The 21,758-nt window shown below is 38.5% G+C and overlaps 2 protein-coding genes across 2 annotated transcripts; one reads left to right on the top strand and one right to left on the bottom strand.

Moving 5' to 3' along the window:
* Positions 1 to 15: 15 nt before the first annotated feature.
* On the bottom strand, positions 16 to 14,173 carry qars1 (glutaminyl-tRNA synthetase 1). Its single transcript, XM_082517816.1, has 24 exons — positions 14,070 to 14,173; positions 13,132 to 13,339; positions 12,634 to 12,784; positions 7,555 to 7,664; positions 7,398 to 7,473; positions 7,239 to 7,303; positions 7,073 to 7,126; positions 6,433 to 6,496; positions 6,281 to 6,355; positions 5,862 to 5,947; positions 5,680 to 5,766; positions 5,493 to 5,592; positions 5,323 to 5,401; positions 5,013 to 5,252; positions 4,842 to 4,934; positions 4,593 to 4,730; positions 2,184 to 2,271; positions 1,948 to 2,094; positions 1,752 to 1,853; positions 1,549 to 1,641; positions 1,131 to 1,258; positions 971 to 1,037; positions 753 to 878; positions 16 to 583 (listed from the first exon to the last, which is right to left on the bottom strand). Exons 2-24 carry the CDS (start codon positions 13,240 to 13,242, stop codon positions 533 to 535), a joined length of 2,331 nt encoding a protein of 776 aa, XP_082373942.1. The 5' UTR covers positions 13,243 to 13,339; positions 14,070 to 14,173; the 3' UTR covers positions 16 to 532.
* Positions 13,357 to 16,743, top strand: ogg1 (8-oxoguanine DNA glycosylase). Its single transcript, XM_082517817.1, has 7 exons — positions 13,357 to 13,990; positions 14,085 to 14,449; positions 14,574 to 14,753; positions 15,640 to 15,818; positions 15,908 to 16,055; positions 16,146 to 16,195; positions 16,273 to 16,743. The coding sequence occupies exons 1-7, from the start codon at positions 13,881 to 13,883 to the stop codon at positions 16,486 to 16,488; spliced, it is 1,248 nt and encodes a 415-aa protein (XP_082373943.1). The 5' UTR covers positions 13,357 to 13,880; the 3' UTR covers positions 16,489 to 16,743.
* Positions 16,744 to 21,758: the final 5,015 nt, after the last annotated feature.

The following is a 21,758-nucleotide window of genomic DNA, read 5'->3' as shown; positions in this document are numbered from 1 at the left end:
AATACACATGGACGCTGCAGTTTGTAGAATTATTTATTCTTTGCTCCAGTCCAAAGGACACATGTTCAATCTGCCTAGTCTTAAAAAACATGATGCTTTGGCAGCCTCTGAATCTATATATATAAAAAAGTCACGTGTGGCATTTGAGAGCATCACATATGTGTAACACCAGCTTCACATAATATACACAAACAGCCCTTGTTGAACAATGATGAAAGCTTCATCCATTCAAAAAACAAGAGAAAACACTGTAAGTGAATATTATTGTGGCAAGTATAGAAAAAAAAAAGACTTAATGATTACTGAGCAAATGAGCTAGGTCAAAGTCATGCTGCAGCGCTTTTGTGATGAATAAGATCATAGCTGAGGAATATAATTTTGTTTCGTTTCTGAGTGATAAATCCCTGAAAAAAATATTCCAGTATCTCATCTGACTCAGTCTGTGCCTTTGCTGATATTACACATTGATGTAATGCAAGCAAATCTGAACATGCATCTCTGAAGCAGGAAGAGTGGCTTAATCTCAAGTCAATCAGATCTTCCCAGGGTCTTCTTTCAGGGTAACTGTTCTGTTGAAGATGAGCTGCAGTGAAAGAAGGAAAAAGGTTTCAGCTCATATTGCATAAATGTTTTTAATCCAGACCAAGACTATCAAAGAATTAACTAAAGTTAATTGAAATAGAAGCTTCCACAAATTTGTACAAACCTCGTTTTAAATAAATAAATAAAAAATAAAAAAAATCTTTCCGTACCTTATCTGCAGTGCTGTCTGAGTCCACGGAGAAGTAGCCGACTCTTTCAAACTGGAATTTATCAAAAACCTTTGCTCTCTTGACTGAGGTGTCCACTAAGGCACTACTGATCACTTGCAGGGAATCCTAAATTTAAAAAAAAATGAAGAAACAAATTAAGAAATCGATGTGACTGCTGACACTTCAAAAGCCTTCTGTTGTAGTTCAGAGATACTCACAGGGTTGATGTCACTCAGGAAGCCATTAGGCACTTCAGATGGATCTTCTGGATGTTTGTGCAAGAAGCTACGGATACAAGGAGATACTTGGTTAGGTGAATTCTCTAGTTATATTATTTGTGAAATGTTTGTGAATGATGGGTAATTGTTTGTGACTTACAGTCTATCATAGAGGCGCACTTCACACACCAGTGGCTCACTGACCCAGTGGATAAAGGCCTTCGGTTTCTCTGCGGTCTCAGAACTGCAGCAGGTCACCTCCAGTTCCACCACTTTGCCCTGAGTGTCCTGAGAAATGGTTCAGAGCAACATGTGTGTCATAAACCAGATAATGAAGTAATAATGACATTTTACTGCCGCAATTGAATATTCTAGAATACAACCTCTTGTTTAATATAACTAGATCATATTTTTATAAAACTATGTCGTTTGACTGGACAGATATATGTAAAACCTTCACAAATATATTGTGATGAAGAAAAGTTTGAAGGGCCTGTTTATGTTTTTACAGGATTAGAGCATGGAAAACACATTTTAATTTTATTTTATATTGTCTACTTGGTGAAACTGAGTCTTACCTTGATGATTTTCTGGACAGAGATGACATACCCAGCATGCCTCAGGCCTACAGGTTGTTCTGGAGTCAGGCGCTTGTAGCCCTTTTCCATGACCTGCCAAAGAAGAGAATAACCTCATAATCGTTGCCCATCTCAAAACCAAAAAGAGCACAAAGAATTGCTGCTTTTTAAAATCATTTATTTGGAGGTTTCTCCTCTCTGACCTCTCTGAAGTCACTTTGTTCAATGAAGACTGTGCGCGTGAAAGGAACCGTGTGGCTGCCCTTAGCTTCGTCGGCAGGGAAGTCCGGGACTCGTACATCTGTCTGAAAGAGAAGACAGAAGGATTATTTTCTCCTAAAATATAATGTGAAAGAATATACTAGGTCAAGCGATTTGTTTTATAAGCAATGTACAAACCTTGAAGTTGTCAGGAAGGTTCGTTATGGTGACTTTGAGTGGTTCTAGCACAGCCATGGTTCGAGGTGCTGTTTCATTCAGCACATCCCTCACACACGCCTCCAGTAAGTGGGGCTCGGTCGTCGTTTGGGAAACTGTGACTCCCACCTGTGAGATGTGTACAGTGTTAGCACAGCACTTATGAATGGGACTTGTTGTGGCATCCAAAAGTTCATCATTGCATTCATTTTGCCTACTCGTGCACAGAAGTTGTTGATCGCTTCTGGGGGAAACCCTCTTCTCCTCAGTGCAGTCAGAGTGAAGAGTCTGGGATCATCCCAGTCTCTGTAATTAGAAACAAATATTTAAGAGTTACTTAACGCAGGCTATGCACAATGAAGACATCACAACAATAGCTGTGGTCAAAAGGCTGCATCAATTCCCTACAATGAAGTAATTAACTAGTTTGTTTTAATAGCTTTTAACATGCTTGGGGAAAACTAAGGTCCTACTCAGATATGGAGTTTAAAACATTGGTGAATCCAGAGAGCTGCTGAAGTCAGCTTTTGTTGGATGTGCTGCTTTCGGATAAATGTCATGTACAGGTTTGTCCCAATATTTTGTCCTGTTATATCAGGGAAAAACTAAGTCTGGAAAAAGTTTTTTTGCATTGCAAGCCTTAGAAATGTTTCTATTTAGAGTGCTACACAATTAAATGATTTTCGAATTATACTAACTGAATACAGTGGGGCTGAATTCTTAATTTGAGTGGTCTATATCTGGTGGAAGCTCTGACGTAAGGGTTTTTACTCTTAAGCCTAAATTATGGTCCTGCAAACGTGTTCGTCTCCGTGCATGTTTCTGTTCAGACAGCGAGCGGAAAGGGTTTTAAACCAACACCAGACCTGCTCCTGTGCAGTCTTCCAAAATCCCCACTGCACATTACTGGACGCAAATGATGTGTCTGCCGAATGCTGATTAGTTTACAAAGCTAGATCAAAAATCAGTACGAAAAGCAGAGACAGCTGCTGCTCAGTTTCACTTCAGCTCTTTGTATGTTATAACTTCTCCATGGACCAACAACAGCCCACAGACTGGTTATACCACATACTTTGTACATCGCCTCCATAGAAAACAGAGCTCTGTGCAGATGGACAGGCCATCCCCAGGCTACGAAACTGCTACCACTGCTGAACCACAAAGTCTGCTTTAGTTTGTCTAAACATTTTGTGCAATACAGCATCTCATGCGACATGTGAGGGGAAAAAAACCAAAACAAAAGCATACAGCTAACTTTTCTGTAAAAGTTTTGATTTCTACAGCTTTTTCAGTTTATCTCAAGGTATCTAATTAAAAGGAAATAGTGCATAAAGCCTTTTATGTTATTCTAACAATGAAATCAGAAGTGACTTTAGAGTTTATCTCTATGACAATTAAGTAAAAGGGCTTTAGTTGAATGGTAACAAAAAACTGGAAATATAAAACACTTTACCAGGTAGGGATACACAGGTAGACATTTAATATGTAGTTATATGCCAGTGTTGACTTTCAACACAAAGTTGATATTATTCTCAAATCTAAAAGACAGACTTTCAGCTACATTTTATGTTAATGACATAAGGCCACTGATTTAAATAACTAAATTAACCTCCTAGGACCTGACGTCCACATGTGTGGACATCACATTTTGGGTTATTTAGACCAAAATACTCAATTTTGCTCTACAAGGGCCTAATATCCACTTTCGAGGACATTATACTGCTACTGTTCTATCAAAATTTTAAACGAATATCCTCATATGTGGCTTTTATTTTTCTTAAAAACAAAGGTAAAATAAATAAATAAATCTGGTAATTCTTTGTTTTTACATTCATCGGGACCCAATATGCCCAAATATCAAAGAGAAATTAAAAATGCATGCCGTGGAAGAGTTCGGGTCTTAGGGGGTTAAATAAATAAAATTGGCTTTATCTATGGATCTCCTTATCCAATTCAGGACTGTGGGGCTGAAGCCTATCCCAGCTATTACTGGCTAAGAGTTTGGGCAAATCCTGGGCACGTAACGAGTCCTTAATAGTGATTAATAACCAGTATGTTCAGTTTTTTTTGCCATGTTAACATAGCTAACCTTGTGTTTTAGATTCAGCTCTGTGCTTAAAATAAGGTTATTTTAAATTAAATTATGAATAGAAAAATAAAACTGTTGAATCATAAGCATAGTATGTGAATATATGTACAGTCTAATGGTTGAATTCTAGCCTTTTTATTATGATCTATTACAAATTCACATTTATTTTTTATTTTTCCACACTGCTTTGTAAAATATTTTTTATATAATTTCTTTGACATGTGAGGGTCTTTGTTCTTTGATTACAATCCCCTCTAGGGGTCACATACCTTGCTGCAGATTTTTTGTTACCCATGGCCTTTAATCCTCAATGACTTTATGTTTACCAGACTCTGATTAACACTTAAGAGTTGAAACACGTTGGTCTATCTTTTCCTGCCTACACCTAAAAATAAACTTGCTACATTATTTTACAAAGAGATGGAGTGCCTCAGCAGCCCTTAAAAGCAGCATATTTCCTTGCCACTTCTATTAATTTGCATTACAAAGTAAATAATTAAGTCTGAAAAAAAAATGTCAAAAAGAAATCCTACTTTACCTGACAACGCCCGTCTCGACCAGTTTGATGATTTTCCTCTTGGACACAACAGTGTAGGTGAGGTTCAGCCGCCCATATTCCCACTGCACAGGGCAGTACAGATCCAGAGCGTTACACAGCCAGTAATATGATGAACGCCTGACAGAATCACAAAAAGGTCAACAACAAAAACAGTAATGTCATTCTGTAAGAATCCAGCAAAAGCTAAAATGAACCTAATGAAGATGGGGGGAAAAAAGTCCTGTATACCTGGCTTGAAACTCTTTGGTACACAGTGAGTGTGAAATATTTTCAATGGAGTCACACAGACAGTGAGTGTAGTCATAGGTAGGATAGATGCACCTGCAAAGAAAGATAACGCAAGTTCACTAGGAATACATTGTTGTGAGAAAAGATGTTGTGGGTTTTTTTTATTTATACCATTCATCTCCTGTCCGATGATGCGGTGTGTATTTTATTCGGTATGCCACAGGATCCATCTTTCCATCCTCCATGACCATCTTCATCCTGAGGGTGGCCTCTCCCTCAGCAAACAGGCCCTTCTTCATCCTCTCAAACAGCACCAGCGACTCTTCGATGGGTCGATCTCTCCACGGTGATTGAGGAACATTATGGCCTTTCAGCTCCTCGCCTTTCTGATGGCACACATACGCGTGACCCCTGAAGGCGGAGAAAAGAAATGAGTCAAACACCATCCGTGCACCAACATCTCCACATATCCTGCACTCACCTGCGAATAAGATCCACAGCAAGGTCATAGAGTTGCTGAAAATTGTCAGAAGCGTGTGTGACGGCATAAGGTTTGTAGCCTGTGTGAGCAAAACAGGGATATGACAATGGCTCCATGAATGTAGAGAATGTGCCCAAGAACATCAAAACATTTATGCACAAAAAACTTACCCAGCCACTCCACCATATCCTTGATGGCAGTGAAGTATTTCTCCTCTTCCTTCTCAGGATTTGTGTCATCATACCTCAGGAAGCAAATTCCATTATTTGCCTATGGGGGAACACAATGTTTAGAGTAAACACCTGCACAAGAGAACATTCAAAAGCTTATATGGTGTTGAAGAAGAAATTAACTTACCTTTGCATAGCCAAAATTAAAGTTGATAGCTTTGGCATGCCCAATGTGAAGGATACCGTTGGGCTCAGGAGGAAAACGGGTACGTATCTAAAGACATGCCAAGACAGGTAAATGGGATCAATGTTTTTTTTTTAACTATGTAAGATTTGTAACAGTTCATTCAAGTCGCGAAAATATTATACCTGTCCACCTGTGAACTCCAGGTGCTTTTTAAGCAAATTCATTGTATTCGGTGTGATCACGTAGCCCTCAGTTGTATAATTTTCTCCTGCGCGGTCAAGAACAAAGAAATAAACATAGTTCAAAGTCACAATAACCAAGTAGACACATTGACAAAAGTCCCCCTTTTCACATGAATGCTAGAAAAGCTGGTGGTGAGGAGTGCTCCATTCTTACATGGGCTCAATCTGACTTTTTAAACCAGGAAACCAGCAAGGGAAAGTCTGTCTAATGTCCGAGCACATTGATACACAAATAAGCATTCCCATACACATAGCTTTGTTGGTTAATTTTTTAAGAAACATTGAGGGCTGCAGTGTGAACAGATTAAGGAAACCTTTTTCAGGTGCAACAAGATCATTTCATTTCTAATTGTCCTCACCTGGTTTATGGAACTTCAGTGCCTCTCCTCTGAGCTGCTCCATTAGTGACTTGCCCTCCCCAGAGACTGCATCACCTAAACAATCAATAAACAGTTTTAAAAAGTACTTCAAGACAAAAGCACCCCTGTCTGTTTTTGACTTTGCTGCTTACCGTTCACCGCCACCTCCTCTTTCTTCACCTTCACGTCATTCTCTGTGACTTTAGCTTTCTGTGCCTGAAAGATGATTATATATTGGTAAATGGTAAATGGCCTGTATTTATATAGCGCTTTACTAGTCCCTAAGGACCCCAAAGCGCTTTACATATCCAGTCATCCACCCATTCACACACAGGTGATGGCGAGCTACATCGTAGCCACAGCCGCCCTGGGGCGCACTGACAGAGGCGAGGCTGCCGGACACTGGCGCCACCGGGCCCTCCGACCACCACCAGTAGGCAACGGGTGAAGTGTCTTGCCCAAGGACACAACGACCGAGACTGTCCAAGCCGGGGCTCGAACCGGCAACCTTCCGATTACAAGGCGAACGCCCAACTCTTGAGCCACGATCGCCCCCATATTAATTACAGACCAAAAAAATCATGCAATGCATTTCTACCTCAGCTCTACACAGAACTTACAAAATTAACTCATTCTGAAGCTTAAACACACTACATATCATTTAGTTGATTGGCTTTTTGTGTGTGTAGATTAACTATCTGCTGGACAATGTTTTACCCCAAGACAGCAAAGAATTTGCATAAAAATGGCTCCAGAAATGTTCAACTTTTTAATAAGATACACCACTTTTACCTTGGGCTTCTTTTCTAGGTCAGCCTCTGTTTTGGGTCCTAAGAGGTGCAGAACCTTTAAGATGAAAGCCAGAGATTTATTATTTGAAAGAATCCCAGCGACCTTCACTGCAAATACTTAACCACAATGACATTGCAATAACAGAAGGATCTTTTCCCAGACATACCTGCATGTCCACCTCATTCTTGATCACCTTGCCATCAGCCCATTTTAGAGCAGTGCGTGCTTCACCTGCACCAGACACAGAGGCTCAGTGAGAAATTATTTTTGGCTGATAGGCTTCAGCAGCTGCAATAATATTTAACCAAAAGGTGGGAGCTCATACCCATTAGTAGTCCCATGTTGAAGTGGTACCTCTCCTTTAGCAGTTGATCCTTGTGCTTTTTAATCACAGCTTCTACCTACAGTACATTACACAGTTACAGTGCATACCACACCCAGTACAGCACGTAAAAAGACACACTTTTGGCTAGAACACTCACTGCTTCCTCAATCTGCTCAGGTGTTATGACTACACCCACTCCACATGCTTCGTCAAACTCCTTCTGGTTGATGGGGTCTTGTGGATGACCCTTCACAAAGTCCAAAGCAGCTACAAAAAAAATATTCAGAAAGTGGTTTATGTAATCTCGGTTTCATATACACGCGCGCGCACACACACACACACACGAGTAGTATCTGACAAGTCGAGGAACCCCACGACTGAGTGTATCGGTGCAGCACGGAGAAAGAATGCCTTTGGAATCAAACACATAACTCGTTTTGTGACACTATGATCAGCTGACCTGTGCTGATAATCTGGCATTCACTACTTCTGGTAATTTTTTTCTCAAGTTTCATAGGGTATATTGCTGATTTACCAACACCTAGATACTATAAAACTAGAACAAAACATAAAATTTGGTGAGTGAACCTAATCCATTCATCACCTTAAAATAATCATTTAAATAGGCGAAATCACAATGTTTGTGTGTTTGCTGATATTTGAGCAGCTTGAAGAGTTACATTTCAAATTACATGCCACTTAAAAACAGACAAACAAACAAAAATGTTATGATGTTTATGCTTGCTCCTCCTCAGTTGCTTTCTAGATATTAAAATACTGCAACTGCAACTTTACATGTGCACCATGAACGCATCACAAAGACGAGAAGCAATAAGGATATAATGATGATGTAACTGAGCTGTGGGATGTCATTATTTTCTAATTAAGGATCTCAAACCAAACAACCAATTTACAATCAGAATATACCACTCCACATAGTAACAAGGAGAAAAGATAAGTAACTAAAATAAATGAGGCAAAAAAATAATGGATCCTTTTTCAATTAACTCCAATTTCATTCACATTCTTCATATTGAGTTATCATTTTAGACATGTAACACTTTTTAAAACATTTAAATGTATACAATTCTTTAAATTATAATGAAGAGAGTTCCACAGTCGTATACCCCTAACCGTTGGACTCATTCATCTTTGTGTAGTCCTAGCTGCTTAAAATAAAATTTCCTTCTGCTGTCTTCTCCCCCCGAACACATTAAAAATACTCTTTGTAACTTAAAAGGCAAAATATTATTTTTAGCCTTAAACATAATTAATAGTGTCCGTAGTTTCACTAAATCTCCTAATTTTAATAATTTTGATTTTATAAAGAATTTATTTGTATGTTCTCTATATTTAACGTTATGAATCATTCGTAGTGCTTTCTTCTGTAATAAGTTTAGAGGTTTTATAGTATTCTCATATGTATTCCCCCAAACTTTGACACAGTAACTAAAGTATAAGAAAAAAAGTTAAAAATATAAAATGTGCATTGTTTTGTAGTCTAATAAATCTCTTACATTTCCCAAAATATAAATGTTTTTAACCATCTTCCTTTCTAATATACTAAATATGTGATTTCCACGTCAAATTTTCATCTACTATTACACCCAAAAAGCGAAATTCAGTAACTCTTTCAATCAATTCTCCATTAATGGACATAATGACTTCTTCCTCCTTTACACAATTGCCAAATAACATGAATTTCGTTTTTGTCAGATTCAAAGATAATTTATTTATATCAAACCATTTTTTTAATCTTAACATCTCAGAAATCATAATTTCAACCAAATCTTTCAAATTCTCTCCAGAGCAATAACAATTTGTGTCATCTGCAAATAAAATAAAATTTAACCTTTTTGATACATCACAGATATCATTAATATATAAATTAAAAAGTTTAGGTCCCAAAATAGAACCTTGAGGAACGCCACATACAATCTTCAATCTTTCAGAGGTATTGCCGAGATAATGTACATATTTTCTAAATAACTCCTTAACCAATTCAATGCCACTGATCTCACACCATAATTATACAATTTAGAAATCAAAATAGAATGTTGTAACGTGTCAAAAGCTCTTTTTAAATCAACGAATACCCCAACTGTGTATTTATTATTATGGGTTGCAGATGAAATATCGTCAATGATGCTAATGCCGTTGATCTATTTTTACGAAATCCAAATGGATTTTCATTTATTAGTTGATTTTTTTTCAATAAAACTATCAAGTCTTTGCGCAAAACGTTTTTCAAGCACTTTTGAAAACTGTGACAAAAGAGACACTGGCCTATAGTTGTTAAAACTATGCTTATCTCCTGATTTATATAAGGGTATCACTTTTGCCACTTACGATCCAATTTGCCAATACTCCTGATTGTAACGAGAGATTAAAAATAAAGCAAAGAGGAATACTTATACAGTCTAAAGTCTTTTTAATTATAACCATGTCTATACCATCACAGTCAGTAGATTTTTTATTTTTAAAGTTTTCTACAATTGCTACTATTTCTTTTATGGTAATATCAGCTAAGAATAAGGAATTAACCACTCTACTTTCTCCTTTCCAGACTTCCTCATAGTCTGGGTCGTCATATTTTCTAATTAAATTTGCTAAAGTAGGCCCAACATTTACAAAAAAGGAACTGAATTCGTTTGCTACTTCAATCTTGTCATCGACAACTTGATTATTCTTAATGAAATAAATAGGCCGATCTGAGGGTGTGTTCTTGTTACCCAATACTTCTTTAAAAATATTCCAAATGCCCTTAATATTATTCTCGTTTTCCTGAAAAAGTTTATTATAATAGTCTTTCTTGGCTTTCCTCAATATTAATACCAACTTATTTTTATAAGTATTTATATCACCTCCTGCAACCACTTTTCTGAGTATACGCACTTCTTTTGCGGTTCGGACTCTTTCTGGCATTTCTTTGGAGGTGGAGGACCACCAAAGAGAACTAATGGAGTGAGAGATTCCCACCATGCAAGCTCCTTTAATTGCTTAAAGGAGCTTGCTTCTTTGACATCTTTAAGAGTTCTAATCAAATGTCTGTCCTCCTCCAGAAAATCTTATGTACGCAAACTGGCGTTGCAACTTCTTATCTGGTGCGCGTCTTTTATTTTGACAGCGAATGTGCACCTGCAGACCACTTATGTGCACCCCTGTATATAGTTTAATCCCACACACACACACACACACACACACACACACACACACACACACACACACACACACACACACACACACACACACACACACACACACACACATATACAGGGAGTGCAGAATTATTAGGCAAATGAGTATTTTGTCCACATCATCCTCTTCATGCATGTTGTCTTACTCCAAGCTGTATAGGCTCAAAAGCCTACTACCAATTAAGCATATTAGGTGATGTGCATCTCTGTAATGAGAAGGGGTGTGGTCTAATGACATCAACACCCTATATCAGGTGTGCATAATTATTAGGCAACTTCCTTTCCTTTGGCAAAATGGGTCAAAAGAAGGACTTGCCTTCTTCTTAGTTCTATTTACAAAGTATAAATCGTACCCTTTGATACAAAAATGACAACCCCTATTCTCATCTAACCATGTTTCAGACAGAGAAATTATTTGGAACTTGCCTCAAACTATACAGAAAATCTTCAATCGAAGCAAAACTTCTATAAAGACCTCTGCAATTAATATGAATTAATGAAAATGTATTAGCTATTTCAACCTTATCCCTGAATTGCTCCTCTGTATAATCTTTACATGTGACATTAATTGTATTAAGCACATTCCTTTCAGGGTCAATACCTGCTTCAAAATCATATGGTTTATGATCTGAGTCATCGAGCATTATGCATAATTATTCTAAGAATATCTATTTGACCTCAAAAAAGAAAGGGATCCTTAACAATCGCACATTTATTTATCGACATATTTTAAAGTCCGTTGATCTTATCTTCTTCCATGTCCAATTTACAACTTCCTTTTGTCCTTTTCCACCCGAAGTAGCATCTGTTCTTGTAAAGGATGAACTAATTGTTTTTAAGCTCATAGTCATGATTGGTCGTAACCGTCTGCCTATCTTGGTAATGTTATCTCGTATAAATGTCCAATTCCCCAAGATCCTTAATCGTTATAACCTTGGCTTCTACTGGTGTTCCATTAAGTTTAATCATCACTTTACAGTTCCTGGTCCAGGTTGCTTGAATCTTTGTCTCCTTCCGTAATATGCGAGCTTGTCTAGCAATATCTGCATTTCTTTTTATAAGATGTTCATTCAAATATACTCCGCTTCCTCTCAAAAGGCTGGACTGCCTCAGCAAGTCAACTTTGTGTTTACGGTTTACAAATCTCACTACAATTGCTGGAGGAGCATTAGTGTGCCTCCTAGGAAGGGTATAGCATGCAGATATATTATTACTATGCAGGGGAAGTTTTTTATTCGAAAAGAATTCCACAACCTCCCGTTCCAACGACTGTAGCTCCTCCGTCGAGGGCTCGTCTTCTCCTCTTTTTGCACCGGTCCCAGACTCGGTGACTCTCGCATAACTCCTGTGTTTAGTTTCCAGACCCGTAATAATCACTTCCTCAAGTCGAGCCTGCTGTTCTAGATCGTCCACCTTCCTTTCCAAAAACTGGATTGTCTTGTCTTTCTCCTTAATTGGGTTTTTTAGTTCTTTGATTTGGTCCATCATCGACATTAGTATTCCTTGTTGCTTTCAGAGTATTTTTTCCTGAGCACTTTATATTTATTTCACAAATATTGTGCTTAAAAAGAATTTGTGAAAAAAATTTGCAGTAATTTGACTCAGATCATAATATAATTGGAGCACAAATTATGTTTAAAATATTTTTGGAAAACTTTGCTGGTTAAAACTGGGTCCACAACAGACCTTCTTTCAGTCGCTCTCTTTAGGGGTCACCACAACAGATCATCTACTTCCATCTCACCCGATCCCTAGCATCCTCTTCTATCACACCAACCCTCTGGATGTCCTCCTTCACTACATCTATGGATCTTCTCTGTTCCTGGCAGCTCCTCTGCTCACTGCACACTCAACCTGACCTGCTCTTCTGATATACTTATTTCTAAACCAAATTATCACATCATCTTGAAGTTTGCCACCCCCAGCTCGACCTCTTGTTATCTTTGTGAGTACCATAACTTCCAAACAGCAGGTCTCACTAGTATCTTGTAGACATTCACTTTCACTTTTGCTTGACTTCCAAAACTTTGATAATTTACCTGCAAGCTGTAGTTCTGTGCAGATCTTACGCTGAGCTATACTTTCTGAAAGAAATGCCAGGCGTTTGGTGTCTTTAAGGCGAGATGCCATACTGTACAGCAATGTACCCATGGCTTTGTCCACTCCTGAGGCCCCATGGACACGTTGGGCCTATTGAAAACAGAGAGGAAATTTAAGAATTATTAAGAATTTGTTAAAGACAAATAAGGAAATTGCTAATAATCACTACTTTCCTTATCTTGACCCTGGGGGCCTAATAAAGATAAAATAATGGATGGTTTACTACCAACTAAAGAAATATGAAAGTAAAAGTGTAACTATGGCGTAATGTACACAAAAGTTACAAGAAGGTCAGGGTAGGTCTATCTAAAACTATAACCAGTGTAGCATAAATAAATGAGAAGTTTGTATACAGCTGAGCTGTACAGTCAAGTGTCAGTCGTTTTCACAGCTGTGCATTCAGGTAGTTGAGTTACCCCATAAGCGTTAGGACCAACCTGAGTAATTGCCTCCTTCAGGGAAGAACTCAGCGAGTCATTCTTCAGAGTTTCTTTCGCTTTCTGCTCGCTGAGTCCAATGGACGTGAAAAGTGTCAGCGTATCTGCCATTATCCCGCCGAATTCACCGGTTAAAATCGGAACAGCACAGACACACCACCGCCACACACGACTTTGCTTCCTAAAGAGAGACCAGAGACCACTTCCTCTGGAAAGAAAAAAAACGTGAAGTACAAAGAATATTAGCCAATAGAACTCTGCGGGTTTGGATCTCACTGACCAATCGTGAAGGAGATTTACTAAGATTACCGCCTACTACGATCGTAAGAACCAATCAGGATTTGTGTTGACACCAGTGAGGGACGGGTTACCGGAATCTGGGTGATGTTGCATCAGATTTTAGTAATTCCTGACAATATGAATTTTTGAGGATCATTACTTGTTATCTATACTAGATAATATTTTAAACAATTATTACGGAAAATTTATACTTTTCACAACTTTTCATATAAAATAATTGCGCCTTTCCGACTCAGTGTAAGGTCTTTGTCGTCCATCATAATCTATGCCAAAACATCTCCGTGAAAGTTATTTACTGGAATGCCGCGTAGCTTCCTGGAAAATACTTCTGTATTTATTATTGTAACCTACCATACACGCCGGATTACACTACTATGCGTTTAAAAAGACTTTACTTTACTGTAAAGTTTGTTATTAATCACTAAACAGAAACTGTAAACAGCAGAATTATGGCCAAACATGCGGTGCTGTCATCTGGATCAAAAATGTGGAGGTCTATGTCTTGTTCGAAGTCCGAATTGCGTCTCGATCTCACTCTTGCGTGTGGACAATCCTTCCGGTAAGATGGTCAAAATCACGTCCAGCCTTTAAACATCAAATGCAAGTTGAAGCGGTTTAAAGTCTTTGAATTAACTCACATCTCATTCCCGCAGATGGAGGGAAACAACAGAAGGACACTGGACCGGTGTGATGGGAGGGCGTGTTTGGACTCTGACCCAAACAGATGAGACTCTTTGGTACCACGTGTACAACAACCAGGACAAGCAGAAGGAGGGAAGTGACAGGAAGAGAAGAGTTGGTGTTTCTGTCTTGGACAAAAATACAGCAGAGAAGAGATTCAAATGTGCTCCAGAGAAGGAAGAAGATGAGCCTTTGGCTGTTTCTTCAGTACAGAATAGAGAGCTGGACGAAGAGATGCTGAGAGATTACTTCCAGCTGGATGTGAGGATGGGGGACCTGCACAAGGAGTGGGGAGCAGCAGATTGTCACTTCAAACACATTGCAGAGGTCTTCAAAGGTCAGTGTGTGAGTTTGTGTTTGCACAGCCTTGCTACTACATATCACTTATTACACAGTAAGGTGTTACTGCTATGTTTTATCAAATTTCATAAATACTTTTTTGTGGGGGGGGTTTCCTGCAGGTGTGCGAATGCTGCGCCAGGACCCCACAGAATGCCTGTTTTCCTTCATTTGCACTTCCAACAACCACATCTCTCGGATTCAGGGCATGGTGGACAGACTGTGTCAGGCTCTGGGCTCACCCCTGTGCCAGCTTGATCAGACCTCATACCACGACTTTCCTTCCCTGTCTGCGCTTGCAGGTGCTTGAAAAGTTTTGCCACAGAACTTAAATCTATGTTTGTAATCTTATCAAAACCTTTACTGTCAGATGAAGACGATACTGAGAGTCTGAAGATATTCATCCCACTAGTTTTTTTTATTAACATTAACTGACTCATCTATTTTTATATTAATTTTGTTGGCATTTGCCTTTAATGATAGTAGAAACAGATAGGAAAGTGGAGAGAGAAAGGAAGACATAAAGCAAAGGGCCTCAGGTCGGGCTGCTGATTTCTGGCCATATGACTTATGGTCACCTGCTCACTAAACCAGCACCCAGTGTACATCTTTAACGACTTTAAAAACAAGAATCAGGTGGACAAGTTTGAATTTAACTGTGTTCAAGTTTCAGCTGTTGATTTGAGATGAAGTTGAAGAATTTGGAGGTAGTCCTCCTCCATATTAGTCCATCCACTTTGTGCAATGTACCAGTATCATTTGCTGCAAAACAGACCCAGAGCATCATGCTGCCACCACCACGCTTGACAGCTTGTACAGTGTTTTTAGGTATGAAAATCTCACCTTTACTCGTTCAAACATAGCTACTGTCATTGTGGCCAAAAAGCTCAATCCTCATCTCAACGGACTATAAAACCTTTCCTGCAGATAGCAGTTGGTTTGTCCATGTGAGCTGCAAATTTCTGAATGTCCTAGCCAATTTCTTCTCATCCGAGGGTGACAGTTTGGGTATTCTTCCAGGCCTTATAGTAATAGAAAAGTAAATAGTGTTTCCACATCTGTAAAAAGAACAGTTCAAAGAAATCCTTAAAAGCCCCAAATTACCACGATATTCATGCCCATGATGAGTTTGTGAAAACTTCTGACCACAACTATGTTCTATGTTGTTTCATTTACTGTTCTTATCAGACAGCAGCATAGAGGCACGTCTTAGGGATCTTGGTTTTGGATACAGGGCTCGGTTTATCCAGCAGAGTGCGAAGCAGATTCTGGACAACCATGGGCCTCAGTGGCTTGAAGGTTTACGCAGCATCCCATATCTAGAAGCCCGTGATGCTCTTCGCACTCTTCCTGGCGTTGGTACAAAGGTACAGCAGATATTTTTGGGGGGAGAAAAGGCAAAAAAAATGTGATGTTAACTGCTAACATACAATCAAGGCTTTGTGTCATATTTTAGGTGGCAGACTGTGTATGTCTGATGTCCCTGGATAAGCCAGAGGCTGTACCTGTTGACACACATGTGTGGCAGATTGCTAAACGTGACTATAAATACGCTGCCAACAATGGACAGAAGAGTATCACAGAGAAACTAAAAAGAGATATTGGTCAGTATTCACATACCTGTTTAATGGTATGGTTTAAGCCCTGGTTTTAAACACTGGTAATAAAATGTTCAATCTAATATTTCTACACAGGAGATTTTTTTCGAAAGCTGTGGGGACCCTACGCTGGCTGGGCGCAGTCTGTGAGTGTCAATTTCTGCAAACTGTCTGTCTCTTATAGCAGGTCCCCTGTAACCACAGAGTGTCTCTCTTGCTTCAGGTTTTGTTTTGTTCAGACCTCAAGAAGTTCCAAAGCCTCAAAGAGATGGCACATCTAAAGCAACCAGTGAAAGATGAAGATGGTGAAGAGGAAAAAATGCCATGCAAAAAGACTAAAGTAAAAACTGAATGTACAGGAACCGTGGGGAACTTGAAAGCCAAGCCAGCATGTCACAAGAAAGCAAAGATTTCTGTTAAGAAAGAGCCGGTAATGTGAGGTAAACACATTACCGGCTTTGTAGCCTGAGATTCAAATCAGGCTACAAAACCACACATTTGCACACACTGTGCTTGTTCAGCATCATGTGACGTGAAATGAAATGTGGCGATGATTTATCTTTCAGAAACACGACAGAAAATGGATCATTATCTCTTTCTCTGGGTTTTTATATAATTGTGTTGTAGCATCACTTCACTGTAACAAACAGAGCACACTAATGATTTTTTTACAATAAAAAATAAGTACCTCGCACTCTTTTTCTTCTGTGTAAAATGTTGATACCAGCAGAATCACAGCCATCATACATACAAGTGTGAATAAATTTCACACTACATTTTTAGGCAATAATTTACCAAAAAACATGCTGGATATAGAAATATGATACAAATTAAAACTAATATATGCAAATTCATACTTAATTTATATATTTTTCAAAATTTCATCAGAAGTTTGAATTTTCTGGCTTTTGCTTCATGGTTCAATTCTGAAAATACTAAAGTCATCATGAGCATATTGGCATTTAGTTTTGCTAAAACGTTGTCAGAAGAGGGCCCCTAGATGGCAGTACACAATGGAAGATGGTGCTCTCCAAGACATATGGTGGGGAATTCAGTTTTAGACAGTGTTTTAAAATCTGAGAACAAATTGCACTTTCTTCCTGGGTGAATACTTTCTCTCAGGCCGCCTGGCTCTTGTTACAATAAGTACTAATGCGTCACGGCAATTGCGTGCACGCTGGAAAAGGTCACAGCATGGCAAAGTGGTGCTGTGTTTCTTTAAAATGCATTCCTTACACCAAAATAATATTTCTGTCTGTTAGATCATGAAATGCCATTAGAACGGGCTGCTGTGAAGGGCTGTAGGGTCTGTATGTTATGTATAGGCACTGGCTGACTGTGTCAGCTGGTCTTTTTATAGCAGGGATTGCAGTTATCTGCTGTCAGTGCTTGGGGTGACTGTGACTGTGTCTAGTGACGGCATGTTAATGTCTCTTGGGCTGCCTGACTTCACTGTCCCTTTACAGCAATGACTATGCATTATTCTTGTTTCTTGAGATTATACGCAGCTGCATACTTTAGTGTGAAGCTCCAGAAATTATTTCTCATATGTACGCTTAAGCGTGTAGGTGCATCATATACAAGTATGTCCAGTTTTGGCATATGTACGCGCACGTGCGTGTGTGCGCGTACATCCATAGAAGTGTTTTATTTGTGGACGAGAGTGCAGCCATGTGAGTTAATGAATATGTGAGTCAGCTTTCGTTCCCATTCCGGTTGAGCTGGGCAGAAGCTGGGCCCCAGCTTTAGGGCAGAGTCACACTGAAGAAGAAAGACAGAATAAAAATAGAGCCGAGAGAAGCAAAAATTAATAAAAGAGCACAAAGGGGAGATGGGTGAAAGTACGCTGGAGGTAGGGGCAGGATATTCAGTTGACACACAAAGGCTAGAACAACACAACAGTGGCCTGTGTATTATGTAAGAGATGGGTCTCAGCTTGTGTTCTGTCCTTGGGGTATTGTTCAGTTAAAAGGACATCTCCATGTGCCTACTTTCTGTAATAAGAAGGTCATTACTTTTCAGAAGCACCAGAGGGCCCCACATTTAGAGCTCAAGTAAATGAGAAAGGCCTAACTCAATTTCCTGAAACAGATCATAAGCTGCATATAGTAGCTTGTTTTTATCGCACCTGATCTACAGAGAAGTTTGGGAAACCTGTTGTCATATCAGATTCCCAGATTAATGCATGATACTGATGAATTATAATTATACTACTGAATTTTCTCTCATATAGGTACATTCATAGATTTTAATCCGATCCAGTACAGAAGCTTTGGCACACTTGTATAGTTAGTAGTTTATACCATAATTGTATACATAGACCTAATTCACCTGTGATTTTATTTTAATTTTGCAGGTTTTGTCCAGCTGGTTATAAATCAAAACTAATCTTACAGCAGGAAATGATTAACCACAGTATAAAAAAATATGTCATTTGAATATAGACATTTCAAGTACACATATACTATTAAGAATATTTAAAAAAATGTGCATAGCAGTGCTGTGAAAAGTCTCAAGCCACCCCTCATTTCATTATATTTTGTTAGGAAAATGATTGGAGTGATTTACAGAAATGAGCAAATGTGGAAATTTAGTATATAAGACAAAAACAGGGCTAGTATAATTCTAACTGAACTCGCTGTCATTTCTTTAAGTAGTCTTCAGGACTAGTTCTGCAACATTTTGTGTACCATGCAGGTTTTTCCACTTTGGAAAAACAACTGCCTGGAGGGACAATAAATCTTTTGTCCAGTATAATGACCATTTTCCCGAAGCCTTCGTTACTCACTATGTTTAATGGACACACATTTTTGGCCAAAGGAACGTGACTGTGTTGAAGATTTCAGTGCATCTTTGTGAGGTGGATGGAAACATCGTCGTATCGTACTGGCACACTTTTATGTTTGTCTGAGTTGATGCTGGACGATTCACGTTAGCAAACACTGCACTGTTTTACTTAGAGACAAGCTCTTCAGCGTCTGCTTTGCAGGACATTTGAGCTTTGGTGTATATTTGTCTTTTCCCCCTCATTCTTAAGGAAATGACTTTCAGATATCATCAGCTATAAATATGTTTGGAAATCTTTGGAAATTTTATGCCAGTGGCATTTTTTGCAGATTTGGTGAGAGAAAATTTGCAACAAATGATGTGTTTTTGTAGCAGATTGTTAGTAACAAATTGAAGAAACTTTTTTTCCCTGTTTGCTAGGTTTTCTGTTATTTGTAGACACAACACTGGTTCATTCCAGTTGAGTTTTCTGTGCTTTAATGATTCACAGGTCAGTGTTAAGTGGTTTAACAACTACAAAACATTCCTCTGAAAATATTCAGGTACAAAACAAAAGCGAAAACCAAAAAAGGTGAAAAAGCAGCTAATGTCTAAAGAAAAACTTTGAAATACTCTGTCTGAAGAACTATTTTTATTTGAGCTCTGATTCTGTTTCTCCTCTTTGTGAGCTCAAAAGTGGTCTCTGTGTGCTTTACCTCCACATTTTCTGTCTCCCACTAAAAGTGATGGATGTTATTATTTCTGATTTGTAACAGGCAGTATTATATAACAGTATCTGACAGACTAGCTAAACTGGATCAAATTTAAAGAGAACTGTGTTGATTTACTAGATGTGGTGTAATCTAATGCTGTTGGATGCAGCTGTGATGGACAGGATAGCAGTCCCCACATGGAAGTCTGTTTTGGGGGCCCAGAGATGGGGAGATTATTCTTTAGAGCCTAGACAATCTTATGGGTGAAGGGAAGCCACAGAGAGAAAGACTTTGAGCAGCAGTGTTTTAGATCTTAAGCTTTTCTAACTCATGAGTGTGTGGATGGACGTTAGCATATGAAGGTGTTGGCTGTTCTTAAAGAAAGAGGCTTATTTTGTGGAGAAAATTAATACTTTCTACCATCTGATGGGATCTATGCTTGGCTTGCTGCGATTAAGGTTTAATCCCTTGTAAATTGGGAGGAAGAAACAGGTTGTCTGCTTCAGGGTTATATTTCAGCACCCCTACCAGTATCAATTCAAATGACTAAGTGGAACGTATTCACCACATTCCTGTACAAAGGTGGTATAGAAATATGACCCACAGTATTTATGGGTGTGGGGTAGCAGGAGCTTTATGTGTGGTTTACTGTTTGCCATTAAAGGCAAGTTAAATTAGTGAGGTTTAAATACAACCCTCCTCTGATTGTATTTAATGCCCACTCAAAATCTCTCATATGATTTAATGGCTTCCAGCTCCATATACATGTAATCTACATGGTTTGCTTGTTTTAATGGAACAGATGTTGTGGATGTAAGCATAGTCATGCAATTTGGGTCATTTCTTTCTCCGTCAAGGGAAATTATAATTATTTAACTGAAAATGAGAACATGTTTTTTCAGAGTGGTTCTCGTCTTTGTGAGGAAAATCAGTAATGTGATACTTGTATAAAAGCAAACGTAGAGGTATGTCTTAAGCAAATAAAATCTTCATGTTTAGACAATTCAGGTGAAGATGACAACCACGACCACACCTGGCAAGTCTTCTGTGTCAGCTGCTATTAAATGCTTGTGAATGCTGTGGGTTAATGTCTAATGGGGAGAACCGTTGAAAAGACACTTCTTGTTGGGGCATGCCTTTAAAAAAGAAGAAGAAGAAACTTTCAGTTTAAACTCAACATGATTATGTGAGAAACCGACCTCTTATGAACACCCCTGAGGTCCCGCCCGTTCAAAGTTCAGACGAGAGAAAGCGAAAGCATCTAGGCATTTTTTTTTTATTAGTTGACATACGCAACATCACAATGATAGAAATACATCTTTGCTAACAGGAATACCACAGCCTCCATATGAGCCAGAAAAATACTGCCTGAAAGTAGCAAGAAACATGAAAAACTCATATGTCATGTTGAAAGAAAAATATGAATACAAATGTACCTGAATTTCAATTTGAATTTCTTTTTAAATAATCAACAATAAGTAAACTCCTTATAATACCTGTAATGACATAAAATTGGTATGAAAATATTTTAGAGAAAACTGTTTTTTAAAAAACGTATTTTTTTATGTGCCACCCCAGAATTTGATCGCACCCCTGCTGTGTAACCAAGGGTGGAAATTATAGCATGGCCAAAGAGGTTCATTATGTAAATATGTGATTATGTAATGATGAATAATTATTACATGCAGTTAAAGTGACAAACTGGCAAATTTTGCGGGGTGTACCCTGCCTGCCTTCCATGACAGCTGGGATAAGCTCCAGAGATGGACTCCCACTCATATACTTTGCAGTGGTTTGGTCCACTATAATTCCCTAATTCCTTACTTTGAAAGCTGTAAACAAAGAATGTGTAAGACACTGTTATTTACTTTTACTTCTAGTAGTAAAATGACACACATTTACTCTTGTAACCACACTATATTTTATTAGCTCCATTACAGGGTAGCTGTGTCTCCTAATGCGTTTTTATGGAGGCAGGTGGTCTGTGCACATTAAAATCAAATTTTCAGCCAGTTTCCAACTGCTTTTGTTTGCTTTTTATATTTTTTCAAGTTTTATTTGTTATTTTTAATTCCCGACCTGTTTGTTTGGACTCCCTAGTGCCACCTGATTGTAAAAAATTCTGGAAACACCCCTGGGTCCCCATGTCTGGTAGGAAGTGAAGTAAATAATAGAGAAGGTGACAGACCCAATAAGAATATATTATATTGGCCACAAGTTATAATAAACG

The sequence above is a fragment of the Aulonocara stuartgranti genome, assembly GCF_965226115.1.
Source record: "Aulonocara stuartgranti genome assembly, chromosome: 20".
NCBI lineage: Eukaryota > Metazoa > Chordata > Actinopteri > Cichliformes > Cichlidae > Aulonocara > Aulonocara stuartgranti.
Note: the sequence above shows the minus strand (reverse complement) of the source record. Positions and strands in the feature narration are given on the sequence as shown.

What these genes read in the sequence shown, in the direction of transcription:
- ogg1 (XM_082517817.1), top strand. Translation starts at nt 13,881, where the DNA reads ATGGCCAAACATGCGGTGCTGTCATCTGGATCAAAAATGTGGAGGTCT. An exon ending in GAAACTAAAAAGAGATATTG is followed by an intron (nt 16,056 to 16,145) that starts GTCAGTATTCAC and finishes ATTTCTACACAG; the next exon opens with GAGATTTTTTTCGAAAGCTG. An exon ending in ACGCTGGCTGGGCGCAGTCT is followed by an intron (nt 16,196 to 16,272) that starts GTGAGTGTCAAT and finishes CTCTTGCTTCAG; the next exon opens with GTTTTGTTTTGTTCAGACCT.
- qars1 (XM_082517816.1), bottom strand. Translation starts at nt 13,242, where the DNA reads ATGGCAGATACGCTGACACTTTTCACGTCCATTGGACTCAGCGAGCAG. An exon ending in CAACATGGGACTACTAATGG is followed by an intron (nt 7,304 to 7,397) that starts GTATGAGCTCCC and finishes TGTCTGGTGCAG; the next exon opens with GTGAAGCACGCACTGCTCTA. An exon ending in GGATATGGTGGAGTGGCTGG is followed by an intron (nt 5,402 to 5,492) that starts GTAAGTTTTTTG and finishes TTGCTCACACAG; the next exon opens with GCTACAAACCTTATGCCGTC.